Consider the following 21,777-nt stretch of genomic DNA (forward strand, 5'->3'; position numbering starts at 1 on the left):
AAAACAGATGAAGTTCTCATTTCTAATAGCAGAGCTGTTTCAGCCGGGCCTAATGTGTCCGCTGAATCCAAAAATGTGGGCCGATCCTGGCAGCAGTGCAGAAAGGGTCCAAGCGCAATGGCACATACACCTGTGAACTAGCGAAGACGAGCCTGGTTAAGTCTAGCTAAGAATGGTGGGGACTAATTGCCTATCGATAGGCATTTGATAGTCAATCAATATCTAGTCGATAATCGATCCATAATCAATAAATTCCCGAAAATGCTGGGGATGACTTTAGCCTATAGCCCAAATACGTGGCCAATACCTTACGATAGCCAATCGACAGCCAATCAATAGTTAATCAATAATGGATCAATAATAAATAAATTTGGATAACTTGCCAGTGCTTAGCCTATCCCAAATATGTGGCCAATATCTTGCAATAGACAATCGATAGGCAATCAATAGCTAATCGATTATCAATCAATGTGATTGCAGGCCACGTAATGCGTAGGATGGATAACCGGTGGACCATTAGGGTTACAGAATGGATACCGAGAGAAGGGAAGCACAGTCGAGGTCGGCAGAAAACCAGATGGGATGATGAAGTTAGGAAATTTGCAGGCGCAAGTTCGAATACCCTAGCGCAAGACAGGGGTAATTGGAGATCGCAGGGAGAGGCCTTCGTGCTGCAGTGGACATAAAATAGGCTGATGATGAAATGATGATGATGATGAATCAATCAATAATAAATAAATTCCGGGAAATGCTGGGGATGACTTGTAAGTGCTTAGCCTAGCCCAAAAACCAGGACTAGCTAGGTGCTCATCATCTCCGCTGTCTCTTTAGCATTGCGCCGCCAGTGCAAGCTAAGCTAATTTTTTTTCCGCAAAAACGAACATTGTTTCCGCATAAGGAAAAATAAATTATACAAAGAACCACTCCTCAAACTATTTCCATGTTACCTCTTTTGCGATCGCACTATTACCAGTTTCGATACTACGGCATTATTTTTGCGCTAAGGCCAGTTACTTTTGTGCTTCAATGCATAAAACAGCGTTTTCCTCAAAAAGTAAACTAGAACGCCCATGCATTTCGTCGGACACTTTGAAAATTAATATGTCGAAACTGGTTCAGTCCTGGGAATTCGTTCCAAGTGGATACGCCTTGCGAACTCAGCGGCTATAATTCGTAGATTGAAAGATGTGCCGTAATGTAATTAATTAAAAAGTTCATTCGCGTAATTATTTTAAATATTCAATTAGGCGTTTTGACTATCCATTAGGCCATCCATGTCAGAATTAGCTTGGAACTACATAAAACAATTAGTCTACTTAGAGCATCGTCGCAATAATGCGAACACGAGAAATCCCGAGATATGGTCAATTTCATACTTTAGAACACTCTATAAGCATCAAACATTACCTACCATTCACATTGAACAAATACAAAAATGGCGGTAATTTCAGTAAGAAAGAACTCAGCTGACACTTTGGTCGCTTGTAATGCATCTGATGTGATTATCATTTTGCCTTTGTGTATGGTTCTGAGTATATAATGTACATCCTGTTTCGTTTTCTTAGCAAATGTTGATCTTGTAAAATTCAGTCTCATGCTATGTTGTATAGCTGGTGTTGCGTTGTTTTGTTTAGCTAGTATTGTTATTGTAGTGTTGTTTAAAATGTATTCTGTTAAAACTTTTTCCAATTCTGTTAACTCGCCGTGACACAAATATTTTTGTCTTTGCGTTCATAGCTATTTCGTCTTTGAGGAATTCCAGCGATAGCTGGAAATATAGTGAATTATTGTGCATGTGTACACACTGTTTGTTGTATTATTGCCTTGCCTGGTCTTTTGGGTCACGTCAAGCTACATATGTAGCGTTTAGTACAAAATGACCGTCCAGCATGTAAACTGGACAATAAATTGATTTGATTTGATTGATTTCGTCGGACACTTTGAAAATTATTATCTGGAAATTGGTTAAGTCCTGAGAATTCATTCCAAGTGGATACGCCTTGCGAACTCGGCGGCTATAATGAGTAGATTGAAAGATGTGCCATAAAATAATTAATTAAAATGTTTTTAGCGTATTTATGTTAATTCTTCAATTAGGCGTTTTGATTTGTCGTAGAAGTAATGGCCGCCTCATCGAGTAGTTTAGATCAAGTATTATAATTGTCCTATCTGCCACAGGCAATCTTTAAAAATTTGGTTCAGCTAAAATGAAACGCCCTGTATACTTGCATGCTAAATGACATCATAGAACCATATCCTACAAATCTAGGTAAGTACATTTGCACCACCAGAAAAATAGTAGCTCAGGCAATTGGCCGGATTACTGACGTTCCCGTGGGAGAAACAAAGTTTTCGGCCTTTTATTGCTTATATACTGCAGCGTAGTAAACCTCTAGAAGGTGTGGCTGGCAGATACGGTCAATCTGTAAGTAAAAAAAAGAATTTTTTTCTTACAGGCCGGGCCTGGTCATGCACACGCGGGCCCTAGCTAAGCTTAGTAATGAACGCCCGGGCCGGGCCCGGGCTCAGTAACACGGGCCCGGGTCGGGCCCGGGCTTGGAACCACGGGCCCGGGCCGGGCCCGGGCTTGGAACCACGGGCCCGGGCCGGGCCCGGGCTGGTCTCGGTCATGTACGCCCGGGCCCGGGCCGGGCTCAGGCTTTGTATTACGGGCCCGGGCTGGGCTCGGGCCTCGTAAAGCGGGCCCGGGCCGGGCTCGGGCCGAAAAATCAGGCCCGTGCAGTGCTCTAGCCGGGACTGCCTGAATGTGTTCCGCAGACGGTCCAGGGACCTTTTCCGGGTGTCTGCGCCCAAGCACACACACACACCTGTCTGTCTTGCCTCTGTGTCTGGGCGTACACGTGTTTGTGCGTGCTTATTATTATTTTTCTTTTCACTTGTCTGTGCCTGACTCACACGGCGCCAACGCTCGTGCACTGCGACTCGTCTCTGGTAACCCACATAAGCGACCCTCGCCCCCGCGTTCGTTCTTCCTTCCTCGAAAGCGACGAGAAGCTAACCTCACCGCCTTCTCGTTTCTTTCTTTCTTTTCTTCTTCTTCTTTATGTTTAACGTCATCTTTTATGTTAATTCGCAGTTTCTGTCTGCCTATTCTTGGTGTCCAGTCTGCACGTTTGCGAGAGGAATCCGCGGGAGAAACGGTAGTCGGTGGGAAACCGAGAGTACATTTCTCGCTCCTGCTTTGAATGCGTAAACGTGAATGAGATATTAAAAAATAGGGAGAGAGAGAGAGAGAGAGAAGTTATCCGTGTATAGTGTCTTCGTGCGTGCGTGTGGTCCATCTTTTTAAACCGTTATTTCGCAGAGCAAATCAAGAATATGAGAAGGGCAGTTTCCGTATGCTAACGCTTAGGTGCTTCTACAATGGCCGTGGTGTAGTGCGCTTCGCTTCTGGCGTTTTTTTTTTTTTTTCGTTTTTTTCCCTCGGCTGTTTTAAATGTTCCGGTATTTTGTGGTCAAATGTCTTGGCGAGCTGTGGTCGTCGCGCAGACTTGCCTGTATCTCTTCCGGGTCATAAGTGGTCAGCAAGGCTTCTTTCCCTGTATTTAATTTTTCAGTCTGATTGGGTTAGGATTTGGGGATGGGGGCGCGGGTAATCTTTAGCCCGGACCTAGCTCCGACTTCCCCTATTCATATACAGTCGAACCCGGATATATCGAAGCCACATATAACGAAATATCGCATATAACGAACACCAGTAAAATGTCATTGAAAATTTTTGTATAAAATTTTTATTTGATACAGTCGAACCAGGATATAGCGTATCTGAAGGGGATCACAAAAAAGCTCGATGTATAGGTAATTCGACATTTAAAATTAAAAAAAAATTATACAAAAAATTTCAAGGGGATTTGGCGCGCGACTGGCCGCACCATACACGTTGCGTGTATTCGCGGGCATCTTTCACGTTGGGAAAAACACTTTTATGTAGCGTGTACTGAACAACTGAAAGCTGTATCGCGAGTTTTTCACGTGGCTCTACAATTTTCTCATTGACACTTTTCATGCAATTATAATATTTGAGAAGTTGATTCATTAATTAAGACCAGTTGTCTAACTAGGAAGAATGCAAAAAAAAATAATTGTCTCCAAGCGACGGCAAACATTTCCTTGGTCCTGACCAGCTATACGTAGCATTTGCATATTTTTAAAGTTTGGCCCAAGTTACGTGAAATACCCTGTATAAGCTTTGATCATTTTCTTCCGTAGATTTTAATTAAGCGCTTTTGTTCAATTATTCCTTTAGCTGGCACGACATCTCTCCCCGTTCGTTGCATTCACGGCTGCCATCTTCCGGGGGCGCGCGCTTTACAATCGCGTTCCGTGTATTTAGCGAGCGGTTCCGAAAAAAAAAAAAAAAAGAAAGAAAGATACGTCTCTAACGTCTCTCTCGCATTCCAACGCAGTATCGCGTGTGTTGTGCTATATAGTTAAGCGGTTTCCGTTTGCTTCTTATGTTCTAATTCGCTAAGGAAATGAGCCGAGCCAGCCAAACGCAATGCGCATGCTGTGTACTAACCGCTTCCTGTCGCCAACGCCTTCGTTCCTTTTTGCGCGGTATCACGCGCGTCCTTGACTGCAGTGTGCATAAATTTATGCGGCTGTATACCGTGCCAACACTCGGGCCGAACAGGTCTCGCGACTGGCTGGCGGCCGTCAGTTGCAGGATAGCGTGCGTGCTTGTTATTCGATGTCAGCGCGTATTGCAGTTTGCGTGCAGTGTTGCTTAAACTATAAGCTGACTAATATATATATATATATATATACTTCCTTGACCACAAAGGCGGGACGCGAAAGGTGGGTAGGCGGCGAAGAAACTGAAGGCAACTTCAGTGTGCGCTAATTGCAGCGCTGCTGGATCCCGATGCATGTGTGTGCGTGTGTGTGTCGGAAAGGGTTGCTGGACGGTCTCCAGAACACGTGTAAAAACGCTCGTGACCGCAGGTGGTCGTATAGTTAATCCGCGTATAGTGTCCCACTACGGCGTGCTTCATAATACGCGGCTTTGGCGCGTAAAACTCCAGATTCTTTTTCAAGCGAAGGTTGTATTGCCTCACACGTGGTGGTGGTGGTTTCACGCTAAAGAAACCCGGCTGCTCCCAGAGTATAGAGCAGCTGTTCCAGCTGCGCCGGCGCCGGATCACGTGACGCGCGCGGCCAATCAGGGTCGTTTGGCGTGTCGCGGGGAGGTAAAGGGAAGGAAAGGGGATCGCGCGCGCTCCGCCGGCCTTCCCTCTTCTCATATCAGGGTTTTTACTATTCACCCTATCCCCCTTTTCTCTCCCACTTACCCCTCCCTGTTGGCGCTGAGCCGTGCTCCCTCAAGGGCTGCAGAAGATAGCGTCAACCTTTTCCTTTCCTCACGAACCACTTACTCTCATAGCAGTCCCGGCGAAGGGATGGGAAGGCCACGCGTGGTGCGGTCTGCCGAGGAGCAGGCTGCGTTTGATGAACGGCGCCGCGAACTCGCTCGAGAAAGGGCTCGCCGTCGTGTGTACCTGACCAACACCTCCTAGAAAGCACAAGCTCTGTGCAACTCGATCCATGACGTCATGCCCGACTGCCATAGAATCTAAAGGGGATGTTCCCGAGTAAGTGGCTGCGATTTCGACGTCAACGCTTTCGTCACGCCGGGCTTGACAGTGGAAATTTGGGTCCAAGAAGCATGACGTCATAAAGCATAGGTCAGGTGCACACATGACAAGCTTCGCTTAATTACCTCCATTATCTCGACAGGGGAAGGGCTGGTGATTTTTTTGCTAGAAGTGGTTCTCCATTTGCGCGAATTCTCGGCTGAAGGAGCGTGCTGCTGTAGTCTGCTATACAGTACCGATTACTTTCTGCATGTCTGCAAGCTGGCCATGAGAGCGTATCAAAAAGTACACGTCTCCTTTCTTGGCAATTTGGCAGGATGAGACGGCGTGTTCCTCTGTGTAGCTCTCGGTACACCTATACGTTTCTGTATAACAACGCAGCTGCTCGGGTCAATCGTTCCGGCTGAAGAGCTCTATTGCATTTAACTTTTCGTCGGCCGGCCGGTATGTGAAAACGGCGCAAAACAACAAAGTGCGGGTCGGGACAGCGGGACCACACCCCTGCAAGCGGGGGGCGTGTCCCGCTTGAACTGTGCACGTCCGTTCAGCCTATAGCTTATACACGGGCGTACTGCGGTTACCTTGCGGTCACGTCTTCGAAGAACAGCGTTCTTCTTTTCTATTTCCTCGAAACCGGACTCTGCGGCAGCGGGCGTTACGAAAGGAAGCTGTTTGTGGGCACGCTTATTCTGGTCAACAGGCTCGCTTCGAATCGTTTGACTATAGCGTGTATTTGACAGAACGCAGCAGCGCAAACGTATGGTGACGGAAGCGAACGACCGTCGCTATTGGGCACGCTAAATCGCGCGAACGTGAGGGGGTTTTCCATACGTGAAGGTTACAGAACACGATGCTTGTATATATGCAACAGGCAACGAACATATTCCTCGAATCAGTCGCACTGCATTTCTTCGCTCGGTCTCCCGAAGTCCTTCGCGCTGCAAGCGATTCACGGGCACAGAGTGGCCGGCTCTGGCAGCGTTTGATTTCGTAGAGTTGACACGTAAACATTGATATAGTTTATCAAAGTGTGTGGCGCGCACATTTAGGAATGGATGGGGAATAGTAGTATACAGTCGAACCCGGATCTATCGAACCCACGTATAACGAATTATTGTGTATAACGAACAGCAGTAAAATCCCCTTGAAAATTTTTGTATAAAATTTTTATTTTATATGATCGAATTGCCAACTTTTTTTTGTGATCCCCTTGAGATTCGATATATCCGGGTTCGACTGATAGTAGTAAACGTGGAAGCCCAGTTCTGACGTGTGGGCACCGTGCTAGTATATATATTGGCTTTTTTAAGCAGAGTCTATTCGAAATGTATACGGCAACCGTACGTATATTTCTTTTTACGACTCGTGCTGCAAGTAAAGTAACGGGACCGCACCGATCTCTCGGCCCCTCCTCGCCTTTTTCGTATACAGTTGCGGCACTGCGTCCTGGTTTAGCGTGCACGGCTGTTGTGGAGGCCGCGTCTCTGCATGCGGGCGTGCACGTTTTTGACCCAGCAATAAAGGTGGTTGGTTGCGAGCTCTGTCGGGACGCGCGAGGCCGCCCGCGACCGTCGTGACCGGATCGATAGCTCGCTCGCTCGCTCGCCGGCTGATGTACTATGGCGAACGCCTGCGTGCGTACGTGTGTGTGGTTCGGTGCCGTACGCGTGCGTGCGCGCAAAGGCGTTTTCGAAAGAGACGCGCCGCGTCCTTTTCCATTTCGTGGACGCCGGGACTCGCCGAGGACGCGTGTATGCGTGCGTTTCGCTGTTCGTGTGGCGTTGGTGCCCACGTACTACTACTGCCCACGTAAGTGTTGGCGCGAGGGACTGGACACGTGACCTTTGTCGCGTCGCGAGGGGCAGCACGTTGGTCGTGTCCACGTGTCTCTGCGCGCGAAAAAGCGTGACCGCTAGCGTGACACTGGGTGTCCGCGTCGTCGTCGTCGTCGGCTTGCTTGACTGCAGTGTATCAAGACGGCGATTGGTGGCTGGTTGTACGCGAGGACAGGTGTAGTAGCGTCGTGTACATACGAGGCCGGCTTTATGCGCCGCCGGTATACGAACAGATGCGCCGGCGGTGCGATTGTGTCGCAACGAAAGCTGCAATCGTGAGACTCCTCCTCTCTGCCGCAAACACACTCTCCCGAGAGTCGCTCGCGTTGGAAGAAAAGTTGCAACGATAACGTGAACTTGCGTTCGTGAGTTTGAGCCACACGGCCGGGCAGTTTTTTTTCCCACCCGTACGCAGTCGTGGGAACCGGCACTGGCCGCTTCGCGAAACGCTTAGATTCTACTTGGTTAGTTGGGTTTAGTTCGGATCGAAAAACTTTCGACGAGCGACGACGAGCGTGTCTGTTTCTCTCCTTGCGTATGTACAGACAAGCTGCACGTTTGTACATATGGTGGAGCGTACAGCCATATAGGCGACTATACATTGACACACTTTTTTTCAGTGCGTTAGCGCTATGGACTTCCAATGAGCAGCGCGTCAGAACAAGTCGTGTCGCAGTTCTTCGCAGATAGGCCATGGATGAGACGGCGGGTCCCTCTGGGTTGGTCGACGCGTAGCGCGTCGAGCGTGCGTCGACTGATCCTGACAGTGTAGCTAAACGAGAGAAGTTTGAAGCAGACAGGTTGAGGAGATGTCGTGAACGTGCAGATGAAACTCCTGCACGGAGGGAATAATGCCGTCTCGACGCTGATGTCGGCCCGAGGCCACGAGAAACGCGTGGGCCAACGAAACTCGCCGAACAGCGACAAAGCCGCGCAGTAAAATGGTCTTATAAATACATATGCCAAACTGTGCAAAACCGGTCTTTAATTCGGGAAGATTACAACAAGCAATGTTCAACAAAGGTAAGTCAGAGTGAACCAAGCAAACCATGCAAAACCACGATGAGCCAAGACGAACTGTGCAAAACTATAGGGTGAACGGTGCTAGCGCACAATAGTTCGTGCTTATATGCTAGAGCTAAACCGTCGGCCAATTACAGTCGAACCCGGATATATCGAATCCGAAGGGGATCACCAAAAAGTTCGATATATAGTAATTCGATATATAAAATAAAAATGCTACACAAAAAATTTTCGAGGGGATTGTACAGCCGTATACGCAATAATTCGTTATTTGTGGGTTCGATGTAACCGGATTTGACTGTTTTTTTTTTTTTTTTTTTTTTTTTTTTTTCGTGTTCGCCGTTCGGTGCTTTGAAGAATGATCTTCGCCAATGAACTTTTGAATGCGCGAATCTTGGCTTCCGAGCGAATTCACGCCGCCCATACGCAGTCGAAATAAACTGGGTCTCGCTTTGAACTACGCACAGGTCCACTCTCTCGTACGCTCTCGCGTGGTGCATCCAAGTGTCCCTTAGTGGGGGAAGAAAAAAAAAAAAAAAAAGCCCGCTCCGCTGCAGCGAGCAGCCGAGGCCTTGGCTGATGCACGGAAACCGTCCGTCACCGTCTTCTGCGCGCGACCTTCTAGCGAAAAGAGAGGGGCCGCCTCTTCCTCCGGGGAAATCATACCCCCCGGCGCTTAAACCCCGGCGTACGCCACGCGGAGGACCAAGAAGAAGAACGGAACTTTGCTGTCACGGAACGTTCAGGCGCACGCTGTGCGCGCGTATATTTCTCGCGAAGAAACAAACGACCGCGCAACTCCATCCCCGCCTGACGTCAGAGGCGGGAATTTGCTCTGCGCGCTGTTACACGCGTATGCGCCTTTTATTACACGAGAACCATCTCGAAATAGCGCGCTACGGGACGGCACAACAGAAAGGAAGGCGAACTAACAACTGATTTGATCGAAGCCAGACCTACGGGTACATATACAGGGTGTTCATTTTTCAGTTTTACGGAATTTTTAGAAATCGCCTGTGGCAGTTAGCATGATTCTTATCGTTGAGCTGGGTTATTCGAAGAGGCGCGGACACGTGTGCGAAGCACGAGGGCGCCACACGTAAACACGTAACGAGTCCCCGTATAGATGGCAGGAACACTATAATGCGTCTAAGGTGTTATGCAAAGCACATAATTTCCTACAGAAGGTAGTGCCTGTACGGTAGCTGCAGACATGGCGGATCGGCCAGCGCAGCAATTATGGGTATTTATTGAACGTGGATTTGACTATGCGATGTGTCCTTCGGGGTTGAAATGGCTTTGTCTGTTACTTACGAAGCGATCATTTTTTCAACGTGTTATTGGGCTTTAAACACACCCGCCGTGGTGGCCTGCAATCGAATCCCGAATAACGTCCGTGCATTGTGGGCGCGTTGATTAAAGAACAGCTAAAGTAATCCGGAGCCCCCTCCATCTATTATACGGCGTGCCTCATAATCATATCGTGGTTTTGGCACGCGAGACTCCCCCCGAATTTCATTTTTTTTATTTGCCCCCTAAACGCTGTGACTAATTGCCTTGCTGTGTTTAGAAAACTACGAGTGTTTGGTAGTTTAGAAACTAGATAAGGGCGCGTAATGAATGACGTCACGAGAACGTCTGAAGCCACAATCGCGATCGACGAGATCGCTGCAGCGCCAGCAGTTCGGAGTCCCTGGTGTTATTTTTTTTTTTTTTTTTTTTTTTTTTTTTTTTTTTTTTTTTTTTTGTCGCTAACTTAGTGAAGCGCAACACTCCTGCCTTTCTTTAAAGTGTTCCTCTTTTTTTTTTTTTTTTTTTTTTCTAGTGAAACACCGCCTCGCGAGCGACGCACCTTCTTATTGTTTTCTTGCGTCTCTGTCATACGGCGTGCGTTAACTGACAGGTGCTTGAAAGCGCGCCTCAGCGTCGTGTATACGCTTCGCGCCGAAACTTCGCTCATTACGTTAGACGCGCTTCGCTGCCCACGGCGGCGCTGGAACAGGCCGATGGGTTCCATCGCCACCGCTGCATGCGGTTAATGAGCTAACGAGTTTCGGTCGCGCTGAGCTATATAATGGTGCGAGTATACGGAGTCTAGCGCGCTCGTGTAGAGGTTATGCTCTACATCATCCGTAGCTTCGCGCCAGCTGTTATAAAGCGCGCACTATGTGTATATGCGGGCGCGCACCCCCGGCCGGCGACGTCCTCGTTCGATGCTGCCTACACGTGCCGTCTATAGTAAGTCTCGTCGCAAGCAGCCGCGGAGGAAGTAGAGCGGTGGGAAGTGTTTATGTGTAGATGAGTAGTACGCAGCTGGAAATTCATCGAACGTCGAGGCCCAACTCGCTGAAAAGTGTTGTCGTTTTTTATGGGATTGCTTGAAAGGAGGTGGAACGTAATTTGCGCGGCGAATCGCAGCCTTAAACTAGCGAAATTTCACCAAGGAAGTTTCTTAATTACAGTCGGGTACAACTTTAGAAGGCAGCGGCATTTGCCCCTCAAAGGCGGATGCACGCGAGCCTCCACCAATGGGCGCGCACTCTGGACTGACGTCATGAGCCGGACGGCTAGTGATGCCGCTGACGGAAAACATGGCAGCCCGCGCTGATTCATAGAACGTCGAGCCCAACTCGCTGAGAAGTATTGCCATTTTTATGGTATTGCTTGAAAGGCGGCTGAACGTAATTTGCGCGGCGAATCGCAGCCTTAAGGTGTCGAGATTTCACCGGGGAAGTTCTTAATTAGTTACATTAGCGCAGCGGCTGACCAAGTTTTCTATAGGCAACATATACTATACACACTATGCGTAACGTCAGGTTAAATATCTAAACCGGCAACCTCGGTGCATTTCCGATTTATTTTCGGCACGACGTCACCGCTGTTTTAAGGCAGGTATAAAGCGCGAAAAACACGAACAGTGAAAAGAATGAGGACATACAGAGCGCTACTTTCAACTGAATGCAAAGAAAATCCCTCGTATAAGCACTCATCATTCAGTCACCGCTATGTTTAGCGGTGTCCGCACCCTTATAATTACGGAAGTTTGTCCCAACTCGCAAGGGTGTAGTCTGTAACTTATTTTCCTCTCTCTCTCTCTCTCTCTCTCTCTCTCTCTCTCTATATATATATATATATATATATATATATATATATATATATATATTATTCAATCACTTCTTACGCCAAGTGGCCCGTAACGGCATCACGGCTGTGCGCGAGCCAAATGACGAGTGTAAAGAATTGGCAAGGGATATAAGGGACAAAATCTTGGCCGCCTTGAGTGAGAGCTCTATCTTTAGAGAGCTACGCATGCCGGAATGCTCGATGCCAGTTGGTGAACCCGCTTTGCAAGATGAACGTAAACGCGGTCAGGTCGAGATGGGTGAACTCGACCACCGACTCGACGTCGAGTCGTTTCGAGTTCATGTTTACGAAGATAAGCTGAATTGCCACTAGCGCACGTCTCTTCCAAGGAGACTATAGAGATTAATATAATATAGACCGCCCTGTCTCTGCCATGCTAAATTTGTCCACCCCCAAGGAACGCGTCCCCGCTACGGCCACAGCGTGGACACTTTTGTGCGTCACGAAGTATATAGCAGTCGCTGGCGCGTTGACGCCGCCCCGAAAGTGTACGTCGAAAACGCGTTCCGCGCGGTTGCGGCCTAATGCGCGCGCCCTCATTGTCGTGTCGACTTTTATACCCGGCAGTGGTTTTGAAGAGAGTGTGGCACGTCGACACGCACGACGCAACGTTTATGCGTGGACGTGCGTCGCGCGCGGATGCTCTTCAGACACCCCCCCTAAAAAAGAAAGTGCAAACATCCGCTTTGAACACTCCCCTGCGCCAGTGACGGCCTGCCAATCCCTTTGGCAACAAAATGTGACCTTGTGTGGTCGTGGCGCGAAGTTCGTTATTGTGCGCGCGCTGTTGGGCGCCCTGCTATGTAATGAAACAAATGCGGCCGAGATCGAAGACAGTGATGCCAAGAAAAGCATAGGGGGAAATGAACTTTTTCTCGTTAATTGAAATGTTGAAATATTAAGCAAAAGGTTAAACGAAAGTGAAGGAACAGACTACTCGCCGACGGTGGGCGCCGAACCCGCATCTCCGAACCCGCAGCTGTGCGGGCTCGGCTTGCCGCTCCCCACGGCGGTAGGTTATCATTTCGTCCATTTTCATTTCACTTTTCCTTCATTGTTTGTTGGCTGCAACGTCGTCTGCTTCGAACGGTTCGCACTTCTGCCACCCGTGTCGTCTGCTCCGCGCCTTTCTTTTTTAGTTTCGGAATGACGGTCCTCCTCCGCTTTTAACGTTGTCGCAAGTGGGCGGCGAACGAGATGGAATGAAGGGCGCCGAAACGATTAATTTCGCGCCGTCAACGCCGCACGAACATATTTGCCGCGGGGCTTCCCCGAGCGGCGATTACGAGCGCCACCCTTTGTGTATCGGCATAAGTGATCTTACTTCTTTCTCTTTCGATGACATTTTCGTCGCACTTCTCGGTCCGGCGACCTGTAGCGCCTGTCACTTCTGTCCGCTGTGCTGCTGCCGTAAGCTTTGACTCGGTCAGTCCTAATTCCACCAGGCCTCACCCTGACGCCAGCTTGTCGGTATCGCCAGGCCTGGCCCAGGGTATATCGCTCTTATTTTCTCAAACGTTCGCCGCGCGCGATCGCTGTTAGGAGTGAGCGTAGTTACACTTGTTATTATTGGGCGGACGGGGTGTGCCTCGCCACTCGATGCCCTTGGCAGCCGCAGCAGCAACCGTGTAGTGTCGAGGCATGCCGACAGCGTTTTGGCGCCCAGCTTGTCCGTTGACTTTCATTAACCATGGGCAGGGTGCGGGTAATTGCCGCACTTGTCTATGTTTTTTTTTTTTTTTTTTTTGGGGGGGGGGGGGGGGGGGGCTGGGTCACACTTGCGGTATGCTATCGAAGGACATAGGCCGTGGGGAGCCTCGTTTGTAGAGCTGGTTAAGTGTCACGCTTCGGTGAGCAAGAAATGATTGTTCTTGCCAAAGCTTGTGTATACGGGCAGTCGCCGAGCTGTTACTTCCACCCTTGATGGTGCAGTCGATAAACCAGCATTGTTAGACGAACTGCACGTTACTGTGGTGGTAGAAGGGCCTCTTGGGCACGGTGCTGCTACCTAACATTGCATGCAGTGGGCTGATGAAAGCTGTTATTCACGTTTCGGGCTTAGATAGCCTTGAACTTCATGCATGTGTTAAAAAAAAAAAAAAAAAAAAAAACACGTCACTTGTGCGACATCATCATGCATCTCATTCGGGTTGTTTCCTGCCTCCATTGTTCCTTAGTCGGGAATCTTGCATGTAGAATGCTTTAATGTAACTGTTAGTGACATGGTTGTAAAATTTTATTATTCTCACTGCTTTTTCCAAGTTCTAGATCTGAGGCTTCTCTGGCATGATAAAAAATGTGCAATTGAAGATATATATTGCATGCAACCCTGTTGAATCTGCTGGTTAAGCTAGCTGGAAACTTCTACTCTGAGATAGCATTCGCTGCTGTAGGATGCCGTAATATTAATCTTGCCCTCCTGCTCATCTTTCTATAGCTGTACCAAGAGCGTCCTACTTTATATGCAATAGCGCAATTGTTAAATGTTAAAAGCAAACCTTAATATAATTCATGTTTCTCAAAAGCTATCAAGTGCCGATTCTGTGGTTGAAATACAGTGGTCTCTTGCTTGCTTCAGTGGCGCTCAAATGTGTTCTCTCTATTTATGCAGGCATGGACCGTTTACGGCGGAGCCTGCGAGACAGCCTGCGGCGCGGCGCGCGGCGGGAGCACGTGCCAGAATGCAGCAAGCCGCATCAGTGGCAGGCGGACGAGGCGGCTGTCCGGGCGGGAACCTGCACCTTCCCGGTCAAGTACCTCGGCTGTGTCGAAGTCTTTGAGTCTCGCGGCATGCAGGTAAAGCTCCCCCTGCGTTCGGTTGTAGCGGTGGGGACCATGTCGATGTGTTGGAACAGGCGGTTTTAGTCTCGTAGTCTAGGCTGGCAATTGTTCCGCCTGTAGCACCTCTATCAGGTTTTATAGTTTGTCACCGCATGCCTGAAAGTCCACTGTCAGGAAGAAACACACGGCTGGGCAGCTTAGTTTTGTCAACGGTTGCAGGCGGTGCTGCCTTCACTGTTGCACTGCAGAAACTGAAGAGATATTCTGATGTCCAGAATGTGGTCAAAGGGGGCAGGTCATTGCAGTCACTGTTTGCGGTGCAAAAGAGGAGCAGAAAAAGAAAATGAAACAAAAACTGAAACTGGCAGAAAGAACCTCACAGGTGCTTTTTCTGTCCATTTCTTCTTTTTTCCGATAGCCTTTTGCTCCCCAAACGTCGACAGCTATGCACCAATTAGCTGAACATCTTACTTTGTTAATGTGGTCATTGCCAACTAAAATGTGCTGTCAGCTGTCGTAATGCTTGCCGTGTAATTTCGTCAACAATCACGAGGCCCATTGAAAGATGGCAAAGTGAAATGTATTACTTAATGCCCTGGTGGAGGAGAGGGTTTGCAGTGTAGGTGACATAGGACCCTATAATGTTTGCATCACTTATAGTGCCATTGAAACAAGAAAAGTGAAATCACTTTCAACCAGCAGAGTGTTCTTCCAAAGCTATTTATTGGCAGAAAAATCCCGCTTGTTAGCAGACAGATAGAGAGCCATACCTTGACTTCTCAAATTTTGCAACCGAACCATGATGCATGCTGATGATGCTAGTGTTATGACACAAATTTCACAATGTTTTTCAGATGTTCTGACTGTTCTTGTAGAAAATAAGTTTCCGAATTTGCCAAGTTTGAGAGTCTGCTTACTTTAGCACACACTCTAATCCTCTTTCATTGATAAGTGAAGTCAAAGTGTCTAGATTAACAGGGAGCTAGTACAAGAATTTCATGCTGGCATCGCCTGCCACTCTTTTGTTTTTACATCCTTACTGGCTTACAAATTCTCCACCAACGCAAGACTTGCTTATTAGGTGCTCCAGAACTGTAATCTACCAGTCTAGCCTGCATTAATATTTCTCTTTCGTATATTCTAAGGCCTTAACCGTTAACTCCCTAAGTTTTCCTTCGTAAAAATGTGCGCAAAATTTGTTTTGTGTTTTTTTTTTATTCCTGCAAATTATTGCACATTATATTCTGATTAAATAGGTAATGCACACGCAGGTTTTTCTCCTGTATTCACTCGAAATATCTAAATATAGACATCTCCTCTGAAATAGACAGATTGCCTCAGCACACGCAAAATGTTTGAGCGTGATTGTATGAGCAGATGATAACAAAAGTTATCAAGCGCATTTGGGAATATGTTCAAGTGCCGAAACTTCTGTGCGCGACGCAAACTGAGTTTCAGTGTGGCTTGTCCTTGGCGATACTGGTACGAACAGATAGGAGGAGTACAGCTCGGGCTCGGTAGTTAAGGGGTTTAAGGACTTCCTGGCCTTTCTGTACTGCAGGCTTTTTTAATCGAGACTCCAGACTCGCTCACTTGATCTCGTTGAAAGCTCTGGGCAATATGCCAATGAATTCCATAAGGCATTTCTTAGGCACTGCTGGATTTGATTTCTTTATGCTGACACCTTCTTGTCGCTAAGTTTTTTTTTGGCTGCTTCAACAGGGAAAGACTATAGCTGTTTTGTGAGCACTTTCGGCCACAAGTGCTTCTTGAAAGTAGTACTGATAGGAAAATTCCGACTTCCCATTCGCTTGGTCATCTGTTGTGCTGCTACATCAGGCTACGCAACAAGTATCAGCATAGACGATTGAGTGAGCTGGAGCGAGTGACTACCTTCTGTGTCATGACATGATGACAAATCCATCTCCTGGGAAACGAAACCAAAGCCGGTTCTATGAGAAGCTCTTGTAGTCAATTAATTACACTGTACGAGGCTTGCTAGTATTCTTTCTAGGATTTCGAGGTCAAGGGCCTTCATATAACACAAATAAATGAACAGTTGAAGATGTCATGTCATTCAACAAAACACCAATAGCATGCTCATCAATAACACTGCATTGACAGCCTTGGAGAGTCAGAACAAATCTGGAGCCCTCAGCTACGGTATGTCTCATAGCTCTCCTGTTGCTTTCAGATATCAATTCAAATAAATAAATTAATCATTGGACTGAAAAAAAAATACAACAGTACGAACACAAGAAACCGAGGATGAAGACAAATATGCTCCCATCTACCCTAAAAACTACATGAAATGATCTGCACCAGGCAAACTTGATGAGGGCTTGCTCCTTTCCATTTGCAGGTATGTGAGGAGGCTTTGAAAGTTTTACGCAACAGCCGGCGGCGCATGGTGCGGGGCACGCTGCACGTGACGGGTGACGGCCTCCGGGTGGTGGACGAGACAGGCACCCGGGCCTGCTGGTCGACCAGACCATCGAGAAGGTGTCCTTTTGCGCGCCCGACCGCAACCACGACCGGGGCTTCTCATATATCTGCCGTGACGGCACCACACGCCGCTGGATGTGCCATGGATTCCTGGCCCTGAAGGACTCGGTCAGCAGTTGCTCTCCTTCTCTCAAACTACATCTGGAGTACATGCTGTGTCGTCTGTGTGATGTTTTGCACTCTTAAAAACGTCGAAGAAAAACCTGACAGTAACACTCAGTGAATAGCATCCCTAATGTGCATCTACCACCAAACAGAACATTAGATGTGTGAGTAGGTAAAGAGCAGAGGTGTGATACATCCCACCTCTGCGCAGTGCATATGCACTTTGTTGCACTGTACTGAACTCTCAAGTACCAGCTCTGTCTGATATTTTCGATGAAACACTCGAAGAAGTGCAGAGAATACTTCTATAAAAAGTGCTTGGCACCCTCTGTACCTAAACATTGGACGATTATAAGCTAAAGTAGCACTGTAGACTTGCAGCAGTGGAAATTTGATTACACTGTTCATTACGCAACCTGCATTAGCAAGCTCATTGCTGGGCTTGACAGCGCACGTGGCCAGCTCCTTGCACCTTTTCATGAAGAGCTTTATTGCTTTAATTCGGCCTGGATGTATTCATCGGAGCAAGCTATTCGTTGTATCGAACATCTCATTCACTCACAACCATGACAAAAGTTAAGTGTGGCCTACAGAGCAAAGTGAGGCTCCTTCTTGGCAACTTGGGTGTAGTGCTTGGTGTTTATTACATTGTGGCAGTGTTGCTCTGCTCAGTGAGCCATGCATCCGTCATTTCTCTTTGGTCACATTAAAGAACCATCACCATCTCGCCAACTTCAGTGAAAGCTGTCGGTCACATCAACCACATCACATCACACCAACCAGTAACAAGAACCAGAAGGAAGTCTTGCCGATTGTCCACTTCTGACTCCCTTCATGCTTGGTGCCGACTGAATGGAAAAATCACTGAAGGCAAATCACAATTCAATCGCAATTGGCAAATGGCAAGGCCGAGACACACTTCTAGCTTTTGGTTGAACGCTTAGAGTTGGTGAGACGGACTGCAGGGAACCGTGCTGTACTGGCCAGGAGGCACAGCGGCACTTTGAGAGTGCAAACTAAAATATGCTGGCGCTGTTCGGTAGGCAAACCATGGAAATGGCTGAACGTTTTGAATGATAACACACACACACAACTGTATCAACACTTGCTAGTGCCAGAAATATCCAGCCAAGCGCTGTCCACGGCCATGATTATTCCGAGGAGTGCATCGACTCCTACATTCTAGCGTGCAGGTGCCTGGTCAGGACATATGCTAGACAGGTGCCTCAAAATGAGCGGTCTGACATGAAATTGAAACATACTATACTCCGTTTCCTGAAACTGATCAAAACTGTTTCCTCGGCATGCTAGGCTGCATGTTACGGTGCTGCTGTTGGCACACCATGTTTGAGGGAGGGTTATCCATGGCGTCTGTTCATAATGTACTGATGGTATGTAAACTAATGTTAATAATATAAATAGGGTATGTGTAGTGTCTCAAGCAAAAGTCTGGAGACCACAAGTACCGTGAAAAATGTTTTTTTTTTGCAGCCTAGTCATGGCAGTCTGACATCGTATGGTACGACCTATGCGTGCACCTATTTGACAAATGTAATACATGGAGACAATCCCATGTTGCATAGCTGTGCTAAAGGAAATTAAAATTTTTTTCCTGATGCTGTGGTGTCTTAAACTTTTGCTTCCAACTGTACATAATGAGGGCGAGCTGCGAACTGGCAGCGGAGACGTGCAGATCACGACGGTCGTTGCTTCGTCCTGACAATGGCAATGCCGCTCTGCAGGGTGAGCGGTTGAGCCACGCTGTAGGCTGCGCCTTTGCCGTGTGCCTGGAGCGCAAGCAGAAGCGGGACAAGGAGAGTGTGCTCATGAGCATCGACCCGAAGACGTCGAGCTTCACCCGCACGGGCTCGTTCCGGCAGGGCTCCCTCACCGACCCCGCCCTGCCCCACGACCCCCAGGAGGGAAAGCCCTCAGGTGACACTTGCCATGCTGTACCACACTTTCCCGTATCCGGGTCCGCCAAGGCACAAGAGGCGCAGCAAGATTAGGCCTCGTAATTTAAGAGGAAGCTTTAGCTCGGGCCCAACTCCGATGCCGCCTATTCAAATACGTGTAAAACGTAGAAACGCTTTTCTGAGATAACCACTGGGCCGATTTTAATTAAATTTGTTACATTCTAGTGATTGTTGGAAGCGGAATTTCGATTTAGAGCCTGAATTTTTTTAAAGGAATTTTCAAAATTTGCAAGTTTGCAAAATATAAAAACTCGAAGTTTACAAATTCGTAGCTCTGAACCTCGGACAGGTATCGCAGTTCTGTAAGCAGCATCCATTATAGCATGCAGAGTGGACAAATTTGATATGTCAAGTCATAACGTGAATTTGTTACATTGTTTACAAGGATTTCGCAAAAGTTCTACTCGCAAATTAGTGGTCTATTTGAGAGCCATGTATAGTATGTCCATCTTGTCCACTTTAAATGTACTATTAGGAGCAATTTACAGAATTGTGATGTCATTTTTCATTACCGAGTTACAGAGTTGTAAACTTGATAGTTTCGTTTTCTGAAAATTTGCTACTTCCTGTAAAATTTTAATAAAACATTGACGACCTGAATAAAAAAATTTGCTACCAACATTCACTAGATTTAACTTTTTCTGTTAAATGCAACAAAAAAATTTGGTGCAGTGGTTGCCGAGAAAAACGATTTCTCCTTTCCCATGTATTTAGGTAGGAGGCCCCAAGCTAAAGCTTTTTCTTGATACCCCTGTCACACGGGACAACTTCAGTCAGAGTGTTGTTCTTTCGGGATTGAATTCTTCAATCACAATTGGCTCCCTTCCTTCAGCTTGTATAAAGGAACAAACCACGATAGGGAAATTCAATTGCGGTAGGGCTCGACTGTGATCAGAAATGGCCATGTGACACCAGTGTAAGTTTATAGCTTATTTCTCAGGCAGCAGTTACTGCAAGTTCAACCTGCTGAGGGCCGACTGCTGCGGTTTGCTAAACGGCGTTAGAAAGGTTTCAATCCAAAGCAAACTTGATCTTCATTGCTTTTTAACTGCCTAGCTTATTTCTCAGGCAGCAGTTACTGCAAGTTCAACCTGCTGAGGGCCGACTGCTGCGGTTTGCTAAACTGGCGTTAGAAAGGTTTCAATCCAAAGCAAACTTGATCTTCATTGCTTTTTAACTGCCAAAGGTTCCTCCAGTTTTGAAGGCATTCAAGGGCCTGTTGCAGGGATAGTGGTTGTAAATATTGCAGTAAGGTGTGTGTGAAAGAGACATTTAATAGGAGTGCTGCATGGACAATCGAAGGCCTTCTAACTTATAAATCTTTTGACTTGACAGTCAAGCAGGTGTCTTTAATGAGGCAGCTTCAAACACCTTTCATTCAGTTGCTTATTGAGTCATTGGTTCCTGGAGGAACCTTGAAAAATATTGGAAAAGCCTTCTGCTGTAGCATGTTTTCATTAACGTTCTAGGAACAATATAATCGAAGTAAAATATTTGCAAGAAGTCCACCATGTTATGATTTATTCTAACAGAGAAATATATCTTCCCTCACTACGACAGAAACAATGCAGCCAACGGCATCAGTGTTTTTATTAAAAGACTGATGTGGCTCCAGCCTGTGAAGTGTGCCAGAACTAAAACATGTTCAGGAACTGAACATATATTTTGTAGACATGAAATATTATCTGCAGAATTATTAATAAAGGTGTTCTTACCTTTCTTGAATATTTATTATGGCTGGTTATATTTAAGGATGAAAAAACATTGCTGTAGTTAGTGGCACCTCAATTAGTGCCTAGTGGCAGGTTATTGAAAGATTTCAATGAACACACACTTTTCTGTGAAACTGTGGCATAACACCTTCAGGTTCAGTGGAGTTTGATAACATTGAAGAGACGGAATGAAATCATTTAATTTTGGGGTTTTACATGCCATAACCATGATCGGATAATGAGGCGTACTGGGGGACTCCTGATTAATTTCACCCACCTGTATTTTTTTTTTTTTTTATGTGTGCCTAAATTTAAGTGCACGTGCACGAGCATTTCGCCCCCCGTAGAAATATGGTCGCCGCAGCTGGGATCACACCGGTGACCTTGAGCACAACACCATAGCCACTAAACTACCATGGTGGGTGCTGATGGATGTCTGAATGGCCATTAAAAACGGCCTTTGTGAGATGGGTGTAATGAACCTGCTGTTCGTTCTTGTATTGCTCATTCTTGCTGGAGCGTTGCCCAAACCTCCAATGCTGAATTCGAGGCCGATCATAACACCTGTAGTGGATAGCCTGAAATCTGAGGCCAAAATGCACTCAAATCATCATCATCATCAGCCTATATTTATGTCCACTGCAGAACGAAGGCCTCTCCCTGCCATCTCCATTTACCCCTGTACTCAAATATCGGAACTTAAATGTAGGAAACCGTGAAAGGGGGGGGTGCAGGGGCCTCAAATGGTGCCAATGCCTTGACTTGACAAGGAGCCAAAACCGGAACACAACTTCCCCGGTGTGGCTTTGGATTAGCATTTGAATGGCCACCGGAGAATGAACAGTTAAACAGTTAAAAAACACTTAAACACGCATTACTTGGGTCTCTTCCTCTGTGTCCTGTCCTTGTAATGCTTTTAATTCGCAGAACATGATGTTGCTGTTGTTTCTGACGCAAGCTCAGGATTTCTGGGCTAGAACTGCACTTCCTTGTGAGCACTGATGCCGCTTGCAATTTACCACAGTCCAGTTTTTCCGAAATGTTTGGTTGCCACTTAAGGCACAGGTGGCGCTGCCTTCCT

The 21,777-nt window shown here is 47.1% G+C and overlaps 1 protein-coding gene across 1 annotated transcript in view; it reads left to right on the forward strand.

Moving 5' to 3' along the window:
- The window catches only part of LOC119457716 (protein numb-like), a 61,956-nt gene that overhangs the window by 29,600 nt on the left and 10,579 nt on the right, over positions 1–21,777 (forward strand). Inside the window, 4 exon segments of the mRNA XM_037719366.2 lie at positions 14,229–14,413; positions 16,761–16,859; positions 16,862–17,011; positions 18,751–18,943. Coding sequence (XP_037575294.1) covers positions 14,229–14,413; positions 16,761–16,859; positions 16,862–17,011; positions 18,751–18,943 — 627 coding nt within the window.

This window comes from Dermacentor silvarum, chromosome 7 (genome assembly GCF_013339745.2).
Source record: "Dermacentor silvarum isolate Dsil-2018 chromosome 7, BIME_Dsil_1.4, whole genome shotgun sequence".
Taxonomy (NCBI): Eukaryota; Metazoa; Arthropoda; class Arachnida; order Ixodida; family Ixodidae; genus Dermacentor; species Dermacentor silvarum.